Here is a 13280-nt window from a genome sequence, read left to right on the forward strand (position 1 = left end):
TAGCAGGCAGCTACTGGGACAGGCCCCATTGAGGGGCGGATCTTGTTCCTGCAGTGCACGCCGTAGCGAACGCAGCAGTAGACACTGGGGCCGAGACCTAAAGTTGTGAATTTTGGAGCCCTTCTGAGATGCCTGGAATGTTTTATGTAATTCAGATAATCTATTACATGCATGAGATGGAATTCCCTTCGGAGGATGCATACACAAAATCACAGTAGCAGTCAGACGGTCTGCAGTAGAAATGTGGGAACTTTTCTCCTAAGATTGCGAACCTGAAGAAATTGGCAATTTTTGTCAAACTTCGAAATATCAAACTATTCTTTGGCAAGTAAAATTCTCCACAGCCATGGAAGATGGATTTTACTGGAGAGTGGATGAAGATTTCCAGTATCTCTCCTCGTGTTGTTTAGATGAGTGATTTGGGAGGTATATACAGATGAGGCAGACCTTACTGCCGTTATCACATAGCATTGCGTCTAAAAAAAAGTGTCAATTATTGCATGCGATAAGAAAATGACGCACACGCGTGGCCATTTTTCTTAAATGGAGCTTCGTAAAATGTTGTGTAAGGTATAGCACATCGCTGTAACGAGGGCATTAATGCCTGCTGCATCTGCAGGTCAATCTCTCCTGTCAAATTTTGACTGAACTGTCTGGAAAGTTAGAGTGCAACATAGGTGAAGGTCACACAACTTTGTCTAGAGATTGGAGCTCTTCTGCACATTCATGATCTGAGATCTCTTGTTTCCCTACAATACACCAGTGCAGACAGGGCCGCCAACAGAAAGCGTGGGGCCCGGGACAAACATTTTAAGCAGGGCCCCCCCCCTGTCAGCGGTATTGCCCGCCGCCCGCCACCGCCCCATTTAACACCTTACGAGCCCCCGAGCCCCCTCTCTTCCCCCCCCCATCCCATGTATTTCTCTCCCTTCCGTCTCACCCCATCTCACTCTCCTGCCTCGCATGTATTTCTCTCCCATGCTTATCACTCTTACTCCCTCTTTTCCTCACTCACCCTTCTCTCCTCTCCCTCCGTCAATTACTCCACACTCACTCATTCTGCCCCCCCCACACACACACTTCCCCCACAAGATATATACCAAAAAACTTCCCACCCCCAAATATATACAACCTCCCCCCCAAATGCATACAAAAACCCCACCTACCCAATACATACATATACATTCCCAGTAAGGTAGATAGATGGGTATATCTTAGGCTGCGTCCCCGCTAGCGCTGAGCGGGCGGCGCTTGGCGAGGTGACTTGCATATATATATATATATATAAGTCCCCGCTCACGCGATGCGCGGGCAAACGCTCACTATCGCTCGGGTAAATACATTTTTTAAACTTTCTAGCGCGCTCAGCTTCCCCTGCTGCGTCCCCCAGCGGGGACAAAGCCTTACTGGGAGTGTGAGTGTGTGTGTATGAAGACAGCACACCGCAGTAGTAGTCCAAAAAATGTGTATTGTGAACACAGGGCCGCCAAAGTTTCGGTCCTCGTAGAGGGACCTTCCTATCCCCAATACATATAAAAAATACCCAAGGTCCCCCAATCCATATAAAAAATATCCCAACGTCCCCCAATCCATAAAAAATACCCCAACCCCCCCAATGCATATAAAAAATACCTCAACCCCCCCAATGCATATAAAAAATACCTCAACCCCCCAAATGCATATAAAAAATTCCTCAACCCCCCCCCCCCCAATGCATATAAAAAATACCCCACTCCCCCATGCATATAAAAAAATACCCCAATACCCCCAATACATATATATAAAAATCAGACATACCTGCCGGGGGGGGGGGGGGGCACGGTGTGACGGTGCCTGCGGTGCTGGGGGGGGCGATGCTGCGATGGGCCGGGCGGTACGGGGGTGTCCCGCGGCTGCGGGGGGTGTCCTGCGGCTGCGGGGGGTGTCCGGCGGCTGCGGGGGGGTCCGGCGGCTACGGGGGGGTCCGGCGGCTGCGGAACGGCTCTATCCTGCGAGGGGGGGGTGGCGATGCAGCGGGGATCCCGGCGGCTGGTCACAGCAGATGCCGCCGGCCCAGCTGCAGGCACGCCAGCACGTTCCTGCTCCCGTGCGCACCGGTGTGCTGCGGGAGTGGGGCCAATGCTGGCCCGATGCTGGGGGATGATGGCGGGACGGCCCGCTGGCAAGGGGGGGTGGCGGATGTGGCCCGATTCTGCGGGGAGGGGGCGTAGCGGGAGGGCCCAGAGACTGCGAGGAAGGGGGGGAGGTGGCGGTGCTGCGAGGGGCCTGGCGGCTTGTCACATCAGTTGCCGCCGGCCCCGCTGCACCTGTCTCCATTCTGCTCCCGCACACGCCGGGCCTCCCTCTCGCGCCGGAAGCTTAACCCAACCTACTTCCGGCGCTGCCAACAGGGAGACCCGGCGCCGTTTTTTTTTTGTTTTGTTTTTTAATTAACTGGTGCTCGGCCGCGCAGGGGGCCCAGGCGGCCAGGCCCCCCTTACCCACGGGGCCCGGGACGCCAGTATCCTTTCTCCCCCCTTGTTGGCGGCCCTGAGTGCAGATACTAATCCTCTGCACTCTGACTCTATTCTAAAAGCATGGAACCCATAATCATAATTTTCTGTAATGTATAAGCTACCGTACACCAATTACGTTTGAAGCTAGCCACATAAGTATATGTTTACAATTTGATATTAAAACTGAAACGCTGAGATGCTGAAACCACACGAAGGCAAATATATTTGATTTGTTTTTCTTGTCTACTTTCTGTTTGAAAAGCCATGACACAATGAGCACTGCTGCAGATTAGACACAGGTTTTCATAACATATGACTGGGTGGGTGACTGGATGAGTGGGTGACTGAGTAGGTGGGTGGGTGAGTGACTGGGTGTGTGGGTGAGTGACTGGGTGGGTGAGTGACTGTGAGTGACTGGGTGAGTGAGTTGGGCAAATTGGGTGACTGACTGGGTGGGTGACTGACCTTGATCGGGTGGGTGACTGACCTTGACCGGGTGGGTGCTGGTTCCTGCCCGCCAGACGCTTCCCCCCCCAAGCCCCTGATATCCCCAAGGCTCCTGCCCGGGATGGGAGGTGGGCGCGGGGGGGAGGGGGGGGCCGCGCGGGAGATGGGCGGCTGGAGGGGGGTAGCGAACTGCTAGTGTGAGTAGCGAATGGACCAGTAGGGGAGTAGCGGATGGACTGGTACTTCGAAATCATTTTTTTCTTTTCATTATGGGGTCCAAATACATTGCACTGTGTACTTCTGTATGTATACAGAATTTTCTACTTTGCAGTTATGTAATAGGAAGATGCAATTTGCATCCTTTGTGTTTTCTGATATATCAGTGATATTTGGGGACTATTCATGTACACGTGAGAAAGTGAACTTTGTATGATAGGAAATTAGGAAATTTAACAAAATGAGCATAAAAGGATGCCATTGGGAGGTTGGTATTCACAGTTTGCTTTAGCTTTTAAATTCATAGAAATTGAAATTACTTGAGGTACCCAGAACAACCATGGCTATGTTTATTAAATAATGCCAAATCTATGCTTATTTTAAGAACCATTCAGAATTCAGATGAATGCTCTAAGACAGGGATGGGCAACTCCAGTCTTCAAGGGCCACCAACAGATCAGGTTTTCAAGATATCCCTGCTTCAGCACAGGTGGTGCAGTCTTCGACTGAGTCACTGATTGAGCCACCTGTGCTGAAGCAGGGATATCCTGAAAACCTGACCTGTTGGTGGCAATTGAGGACTGGCCTTGCCCTCCCTGTTTGAAGGCGTAGCATCATTTAGCAAAGTTGGTTCTTATTTTTATAGCACAGTGACTAGTTGTATATACATATGCAAGATATATACTGAAGTTAATGAAAAGAACAGTGCAGTAATACCACTGGCATTAAGATGACCAGCAATGTTTATATTTAGGGGATGTCTTGTAAACTTCACCAGCAACAATGGGACTTGGGCTGCTGAAAGCAGTTTCACTGCCTTGTTCCAATGTGTCTTTTGTAATGTGTATCCTTTTCTTGCTCAATTTGTCAGACCATCTGCCTTCTTGTGACCTCAGCCTTCTGGTTTCCTTTCCAGGTCCACACATTCCGGGGTCCACACTGGTGTGAATACTGTGCCAATTTCATGTGGGGTCTCATCGCTCAGGGAGTCAGATGCTCAGGTACAGTAGTCCTATTTCATACATCACTCCTATTTCATACATCACTCCTTTCCTAATTCAGTAATAGTGCATGAAATTAAAATGTTGGACAACCGCTATTGTAGTTGTGTTCAACAGCAATTCCCAACTCCTGTTATTTATTTATACATGTACTTATAGATGTTTACTTACTCGAACTGTGGGGGGAGGAATGCTGCAGCCAACACCCATATTTTGCACCAGGATTTGTCAGTGAATTAATCCGCAGCTAATGTGCCCCTGAATCAGCAGTCCTGTTCCCATAAGACTTACAATTTAGGTGGTAATAATAATAAATATATATATATATATATATATATATATATATATATGTGCTAATTTGCATGTCATTTGCATGTCATTTCCCAGAATCCCTTGCTGCAGTGGAAGCGCTGTATGCTGGGCGATAATGGGGAAAGACAGGGTTGCAGACCTGTCTAAGACATGCAAATGAACATACAGTAATATTTACAGTTGCTTTATGCTTTACTGTGGAGGGTTTTTGTCACTTTTTTTACCCACCATAACCTTAATAATTGTGGTGTGTGTATATATATATATATATATATATATATATATATATATACACACACACAAAGACAGAAGTTCCGCAGCACACTCAGAGCTTGAGAAAGGACCGTATGGTCTGAAACGTACGTTGCGCTGGCGCATGTTTGATTGCCTGATGATTTAGTGCTATTAAATTATCCTTTTTCTACTGAGTGTGCTGCGGAACTTCTGTTCTTTGTATATCTACTGGACGGGCTGCTGTTCCCTGTCTATCTGCGAGCACCTTGACTTCTATTAAGTATATTTTTCATTTTCTATTTGTATCATTTTATTTAAGGCTTTATGTTTGTGTGCACCCAGCATTCTTTTGTTTATATATATATATATATATATATATATATATATACAGTATATCTCTAATAAAAATATCACTTGTGAGCACATTCACGTTCTAGACAGGTCTTCAGCCCTGCCTTTCACCATTATCATCCAGCATACAGTGCTTCCACTGCAGCAAGGGATTATGGGAAATGACATGCAAATGAGCACACAGTTTTTACCCACAATAACTTATCTAATGTGTATGTATGTATATATTAAAAAGGGGACTGACGCTTAACCCTTTGCGTGCTTTAGCGATCATGTAAGTGCTCCCAGGTCACACGATCGTGTCATCACTGGTGATGCAAGCAGAAAAGGAGGGAGTCCTCTCGTTCTCCCGCCTGCCAGACCACGTTCAACGCGCCACAGGAGCGCAGGACGCATTCTTCCCTAGAAAAGCGAGGTTGAAAGCTATGATGTAGCAACTATGTCAGGATGCCTGTGGGGTGCACAGGCTACTGTATATAATAGGGCACCCAAGGGGTTTAACAGTGCCTTCTGTACTAGCCTCTGGAGGAGCAAACATAGTGGCACAAATTGAACCTCCGGTGTACTACTGACTACTTCAGTATTACAAATCATTCATGCAGTTTTTTGACAGGTCTGTGACTTACAGTAAGTCGTGATGATGGTTGTGACTCATTTGAGACACTATATAAACATTAGATTGATGAATGCCCTCTAGCATTAGAACAGAGGCTCTGACCATGTTACTGTCATTAATTTATGCTTGGTTTGATTTAGTTGAGTTATTTTAATTAATGTATAAAGACTTTCCTCCTGTTATAACGATCCCTGAAGGGTTTCATTGCAAAGCACTGATGTAAAATGGGTTGAAAGGCTCATGCGGTCTCGTCCTTATGTTGTGGCCCACAGTTGCGTTGCTCTGTCACAGTGAGGTTGTCTTTCATTTTTTCAGTGCTCTGATATGATTTCAATACACCCGCCACACAACAGCGGAATACTCCATGTTGATTTATTAGCATTAATAATGTACTAGAGCAGGGGTGAGCAAACTGGGGGGGCAGGAGATTTTTCTTGGGGGGGCGCATCTAAATTAAATGCCGGGGGATCGCGTGAGGCCTCTGTAACCTATTACTTACCAAGATTCAGATGGCTGTTGACCCCGAGAACTGAGGTAAGGGTGGGGGGGGGGGGGGGGGGTGGTGCAAGCACCTGGGGCTGCAAACGTTTGCGCACCCCTGTACTAGAAACACACGTTTTCATGTTCACTAGAAATTCAATGAGGAAGCCACCAGATTTATTTTTTCAGTATTTAATTCAGTGTGATTTCAGTTGAAATGGACCATGTATATAAAAATAAATAAACAATTTATCTTTAGGACTGCACCTAATGTCCTGTTTGCAGGTTGAGCATTGGGATATGATTTATAAATGTAGAGAGAACCAGAAAACTAAGCACTACAGTAAGTCAGGGATATAAGTCAGGGGTATTTATTTATTATCGCAAAAACCACAGTTGCATAATCCCTCAACATTAAATGCTGAGCGATAATAAAAACAGATAGGATAAATATCTATATCATATCCTCTTATGGCTTCTCAGTTAATGTTCACACTAGCCTACCAGCATCCTTATCACATCTCACTTCCTCCCCTCATCCATTGTAACTAGATATCTCTCTACAAAACTGTATACAACATCCTCTGTTCCTATATTTCTGCCACACCTGATGTTGAACCCTGAGAGGTTTGAAAGTTTGTACAACTACAGTATATGTTGGTCCAATAAAAGGGATCACATTACTTCTCCCTCCTTTGTTATTTTACCACATGGAAGAAAGAACCAACACTGCTACACAATACCATCCTTCTTTGCCTTTCCTTTTAAAGAGATCCTCTTGATTCCTGCTGTAGTCTTTTCTCACCCTAATATCTCATGGATACTGTACTACCAAGCATGCGAATTTGTATAGACCGAACAGGGTCTGCATTTGCTTAGGGGTTAACTTTCCAGACTTGCTAAACTCCTCATATGTCTTCTTGAGCTTGAAAACCTTGTTCTGTAGCTGGGCGCAGGGCCGCCGCCAGGGGGGGGAGAGCCGGGACAAGTGTGCCGGGCGCAGAGGCTGCCGGGGGCTGTCAGTCCTTTCATTGCCGCTGCCGGGCCCGGCTCTCCCCTAGCTGCGGGCCTTCCTCACTAACAATGACTGTCCCACGCTGAGCTTCTGATGCTAGCACGCCGGGCTTCTCTGACATCGGCGTGTGCCGGAAGCAAGCTGGGGGCCCGGCCCTGGGGGCCCCCAGCTTGCACCAGCGTCAGAAGCTTGGCGTGGGACAGTCAGTGAGGGAGGCCCGCAGCCAGGGGAGAGCCGGACCCAGCGTCAACGAGGAGGACCGGCAGCCGGACCCCCACAGCTACTAGGCCCGGCCAGATACCATCCCCAGTCTGTATTTTATATGTATTGTGTGTGAGGGGGGGGGGGCAGGGTGTTATACAGTGGTGTGAAAAAGAAAGTACACCCTCTTTGAATTCTTTGGTTTTACATATCAGGATATAATAACAATCATCTGTTCCTTAGCAGGTCTTAAAATTAGGTAAATACAACCTCAGATGAACAACAACACATGACATATTACACCGTGTCATGATTTATTTAACACAAATAAAGCCAAAATGGAGAAGCTATGTGTGAAAAACTAAGTACACCCTTACTGCTTCCATAGGAATTAAGATGCTAAGTAGCAGACAGGTGCTGCTAAGCAAATGCCCTTGATTAATTGATCATCAGCAAGTGTGACCACCTCTATATAAGCCGAAGTTTTAGCAGTTTGCTGGTCTGGAGCATTCAGGTGTGAGTTAACACAATGCCAAGGAGGAAAGACATCAGCAATGATCTTAGAGAAGCAATTGTTGATGCCTTCAATCTGGGAAGGGTTATAAGGCCATTTCCAAACAATTTATAGTCCATCATTCTACAGTGAGAAAGATTATTCAAAAGTGGAAAACATTCAAGACAGTTGCCAATCTTCCCAGGAGTGGACGTCCCAGCAAATTCACCCCAAGGTCAGACTGTGCAATGCTCCGAGAAATAGCAAAAAAACCAAGAGTTACATCTCAGACTCTACAGGCCTCAGTTAGCATGTTAAATGTTAAAGTTCATGACAGTACAATTAGAAAAAGACTGAACAAGTATGGTTTGTTTGGAAGGGTTGCCAGGAGAAAGCCTCTTCTCTCTAAAAAGAACATGGCAGCACGGCTTAGGTTTGCAAAGTTGCATCTGAACAAACCACAAGACTTCTGTAACAATGTCCTTTGGACAGACGAGACCAAAGTGGAAATGTTTGGCCATAATGCACAGCGCCACGTTTGGCGAAAACCAAACAGAGCATATCAGCACAAACACCTCATACCAACTGTCAAGCACAGTGGTGGAGAGGTGATGATTTGGGCTTGTTTTTGCAGCCACAGGACCTGGGAACCTTGCAGTCATTTAGTCGACCATGAACTCCTCTGTATACCAAAGTATTCTAGAATCAAATGTGAGGCCATCTGTCCGACAGATAAAGCTTGGCCGAAATTTGGTCATGCAACAGGACAATGATCCCAAGCATCCCAGCAAATCTACAACAGAATGGCTGAAAAAGAAAAGAATCAAAGTGTTGCAATGGCCCAGTCAAAGATCAGACTTCAACCCGATTTAAATGCTGTGGCTGGACCTTAAGATAGCTGTGCATAAACAAATGCCCACAAACCTCAATGAACTGAAGCAACATTGTAAAGAAGAGTGGGCCAAAATTCCTCCACAACGATGTGAGAGACTGATAAAGTCATACAGAAAACGATTACTTCAAGTTATTGCTGCTAAAGGTGGTTCTACAAGCTATTGAATTATAAGGTGTACTTAGTTTTTCACACATGGCTTCTCCATTTTGTCTTTATTTTTGTTAAATAAATCATGACACAGTGTAATATGTCATGTGTTGTTGTTCATCTGAGGTTGTATTTACCTCATTTTTAAGACCTGCTCAGGAACAGATGATTGTTATTATGTCCTGATATGTAAAACCATAGAATTCAAAGAGGGTGTACTTTCTTTTTCACACAACTGTATGTATTTGATGGAGGAGTTTTTTAATATGTATTATTTTGTATGTATTTGGGGGGTGAGATTTGTTTTTGTGTATTTGGGGGGTGGGTGTATTTGGGGGGTGGGAGGTGGGGGGGGGGTTGGTATGTATTTTGGGGGGGGATAGTATAAGGGGGAGCGAATGAGTGAGGAGTAATTGGCAGGGGGAGAGTGAGGAGAGAGGTGATGTGAGGGAATGAGTGAGGAAGAGAGGGAATAAAAGACGCAGGGGAGAGAAATACATGCGAGGCGGGATTGAGTGAGAGTGGGATAATTGATGTTGGGGGGAGTGAGGAAGAGAGTGAGTGAGACGGAGGGGAGAGAAATACATGGGAAGAGGGGGGAAATAGAGGGGGCTTGCAAGGTGTGAAATGGGGGGCTTGCAAGACCGCCGACACGGGGTGGGGGCCAGGACGTAATTCTAGTCCTGGGCCCTGGGAAATCTGTCTGTGTCCCTGACCAGACCCGGCCTTTCAGCAAGGCAATTTCCTTAGCCGCCTTCAGGACCCCATGCTCCAATTGACAAATCAATTTAAATATACAGCTTGCCAGGCGTAGATCCGTCCATGACCATTGTAAGCTTTCCCTGCGAAAACCCCATAAGTTTTAAATGTGGGGACTGTTTAGACCAGTGATTTTCAACCAGGGTTCTGTGCGCACCACTCAAGGGTTCACTGGGCAGTGGCCGCCCACCCCCACTCCCCTCCCCCCAGTGTCGGTGTCCTTGTTAGACCTCCCCCCACCACATCTTCACCTCCCACACACCCCAACCTCTCTCACACACCCCAACCTCTCTCTCACACACCCCTACTCCATCTCACACACCCCCACTCTCTCACACACCCCCACTTTCTGACAACCCCCCACTCTCTCTCACACCCCCCCACTCTCTCACACACCCCCACTCTCTCTCACACACCCCCTCTCTCTCACACAGCCCCCGACTCTCTCTCACAGCCCCCGACTCTCTCTCACACACCCCTGACTCTCTTTCACACCCCCTGACTCTCCCTCACACACCCCTACTCTCTCTCACACACCCCCACTCTCTCTCAAACACTCCCACTCTCTCTCAAACACTGGTTTAGACATTTCAGCAAATTCACTCCTTGCTTAGGATGCTTTTCCAGGAAACCGTTCCAAAGTATACACAAGCCATTCACCCAGTTACAGTTACTTGTCGATACCTGCCCTGGCGGGAGGTAGAAGTTGCTTGAAGGTCTGGTTGGTTGACCAGTGGTACCCCAGATGCCAATGGCAATGCAGCACTCTGTGATGTCAGGGTGATGCAGTAATTCCCATCCACTTGTATCTCTCACAATCAAATCTGATACAGCTTTCTTTTTATTCTCCTCTTATTCTCAAAAGGATATACTCTAAATGCATAGAAAATTGATTTACGCATAACAAAACCATACATAAGTGAAACTGCCATATTCACCGTGCAATACTTGATAGACAACAATTTATTTTTTAAATGGTCGTCTGGTTTTAGGAAGTCAGAAAATATTGGTTCTCTGCAAATGTTTATCACTAATAAACTGTCATATTGGATTTGTAGGTATATCCTTGTTTCTTGCATGAGAAACAAATTAAGTAGTTTCTCATGCAAGAGCCGGTATTGAAAACTAAAGTAAGAGAAACATGTTTTACCTGAGGGAAAGCTGCCACAAGATAATACATCATTGTTTTAAGCCTAAATGACCTCCCATGAGTTAAACCAATATTGTGCTTATGTAAGCAGAAAAAAAGAACGCTCTGCCATTGCACAAATCACAAAAAATGTCAGTTATTTGCCTAGTTGCCTCATAAGATTTCAGCACTTGTGTGGCAATATGTTACATTAGTACAGTACAGTATGTGACTGGTTTCAGACAACTGCTCCCAACCTCTTGTAAAGTAGTTCAATGAAACTGAGCAGCCACACCGATTACAATCTCATGTTTCTGGTTGCACAAAATGTACTGTGAAAAGAGCTACATCTTCTTCCCTGTGCATCTCTGTGTCACGTTCACTGCACTTTTCAGTGTTACTTTGTTTACAGTGCAGGGCTCTTCAACCAGTTTTCCAAAGGAACCAGATCAGAAAACAATTTGGGGGAAGTAGGGTCACAAGCTTATTAGAATATAATTGTAGATACATTTAGAAAAATGGGAGAATTTATAATATTTTAACATTATATTTACATTGCCTTCCCGTATAGGTGCGTTTTAGTGTGATGAATTTCACTTTGCTCCTCCTGCTAATGTAATATTAGTTGCTGCTTGGGGAGCTGAGACTCCATGGGCCCTTCGTAGGCTGCTTTTGGCTCGGTGGTTGAAGATCCTTGGTTGACACCATTGCTCATTTAGCATAGATCTTTGTATCTCTTTTTAATTTAGTCTAGTCTCTAAAAAAGGATCTTTCCTTTTACCTTTGCCTGCTGCTGCCTGCAGGACTCATAGCTATTCTTTACCCCTGGCAGCTAAGTGGTTACAACTGCAGAGAGGGAATTGCCAAACTGCACTGCCTCTAAGAGGGTCCCAGCTGCAACTAAGTCATTAGAATGTGCGTTTTTGACCAGGCATAATCATTTCAATGAGCGTGTCCCCAGGTCAGCCGGTGGCTTCTGAACAGGATAAAATGTTTTGCTTTTGTTTTTATTTTTTTATCCCAAACATATTACTGACTTTGATTCATAAAAGAAGTGGAGCTTGTGAGTCATCACCAATTTGCTGTAGTATTTCTGTATAAGAAGTAAAAGAATGACTTCAACATAAACTGAAGAAAAAGTATACTAGCTATGATTACATGTATATCTTATACTATATTAGTGAAAGCACTGTATGTTTGCCTGCCTGCCTGGATGTCCGGTGTCCCTAGGGGAAATCTCATTGGTCCCTTGGCCCGCCCGCCCCCGCACACCTCTCATTGGCCTGAGGCGGAGTGACGGGCCAAAGGACACACAGGGACACACACACACAGGGGGGGACACACACACACAGACACACACACACACACACACACACACACACACCACACACACACAGGGACACACACAGGGACACACACACACACACACACACAGGGGGACACACACACACGCAGACACACACACACACAGTGACAGACACACACACACACACACACACACACAGGGACACACACACAGGGACACACACACAGTGACACACACACACAGTGACACACACACACAGTGACACACACACACACACACTGTTACATACATTAGCGGGGCTCACAGTGTTAGCAGCACCCGCGCGCACCTCCTCCTCTCCCCGTGTCTCCCGCGCTTTCACCCCGACCCCCCCCTCCCCCGGCGCCGCTACAGTCAGCGGGACACACACACACTATTATTACCCCTTCAGCGCCCCCCCCCCCCCACCCAGTGTCAGCGGCCGTGCGAGACCCCCCCTCTATATCTCCCACCTCTCCCCCCCCCTCCCCGGCGCTACAACTCACCCCTCCCCGGCGGGGGAACAGCCAGTGGCCAGGCAGGCTGCCTCGCGGCGCCGAGTGCCCAAGATGGCGGCGCCCAGGACACAGCGGGGGAGCGGCCACAACACGCTGCCTCCCGCCTCAGATCCATGTGGGACCTGCCGGATGGGTGAGTGAGCGGCCTTCACCTCCCCTCCACCTCCCCTCCACCCCCCCCCTCCCCTCCAGTGTCTCCCCGATACCCCCCCCCCCCCGGCGCCGCTACAGTCAGCGGGGGAGCGAGCGAGCGCCCCCGACACAGCGGGAGAGCGGCCACAACACGCTGCCTCCCGCCTCAGATCCACGTGGGACCTGCTGGACGGGTGAGTGAGCGGCCTTCACCTCCCCTCACCCACCCCTCACCCCCCATCACCTCCCCTCACCCCCTTTCACCTCCCCTCACTCCACTTCTCCCTTCCACCCCCCTTCACCTCCCCCTTCACCTCCCCCCTCCACCCCCCCTTCACCTCCCTCCACCCCCCCTTCACCCCCCCCTTCACCTCCCCTCCACCCCCCCCCTTCACCTCCACCCCCCCCCCTTCACCTTCCTTTCACCCCCTCCCCTCCACCCCCCCTTCACCTCCCCTCCACCCCCCCACCTTCACCTCCCCTCCACCCCCCCCCTTCACCTCCCCTCCACCCCC

The 13280-nt window shown here is 47.8% G+C and overlaps 1 protein-coding gene across 1 annotated transcript in view; it reads left to right on the top strand.

The window, feature by feature from the left end:
• The window catches only part of CHN2 (chimerin 2), a 356799-nt gene that overhangs the window by 302365 nt on the left and 41154 nt on the right, over positions 1–13280 (top strand). Inside the window, 1 exon segment of the mRNA XM_075586857.1 lies at positions 4075–4159. Coding sequence (XP_075442972.1) covers positions 4075–4159 — 85 coding nt within the window.

The sequence above is a fragment of the Ascaphus truei genome, chromosome 2 (genome assembly GCF_040206685.1).
Source record: "Ascaphus truei isolate aAscTru1 chromosome 2, aAscTru1.hap1, whole genome shotgun sequence".
Classification (NCBI taxonomy): domain Eukaryota; kingdom Metazoa; phylum Chordata; class Amphibia; order Anura; family Ascaphidae; genus Ascaphus; species Ascaphus truei.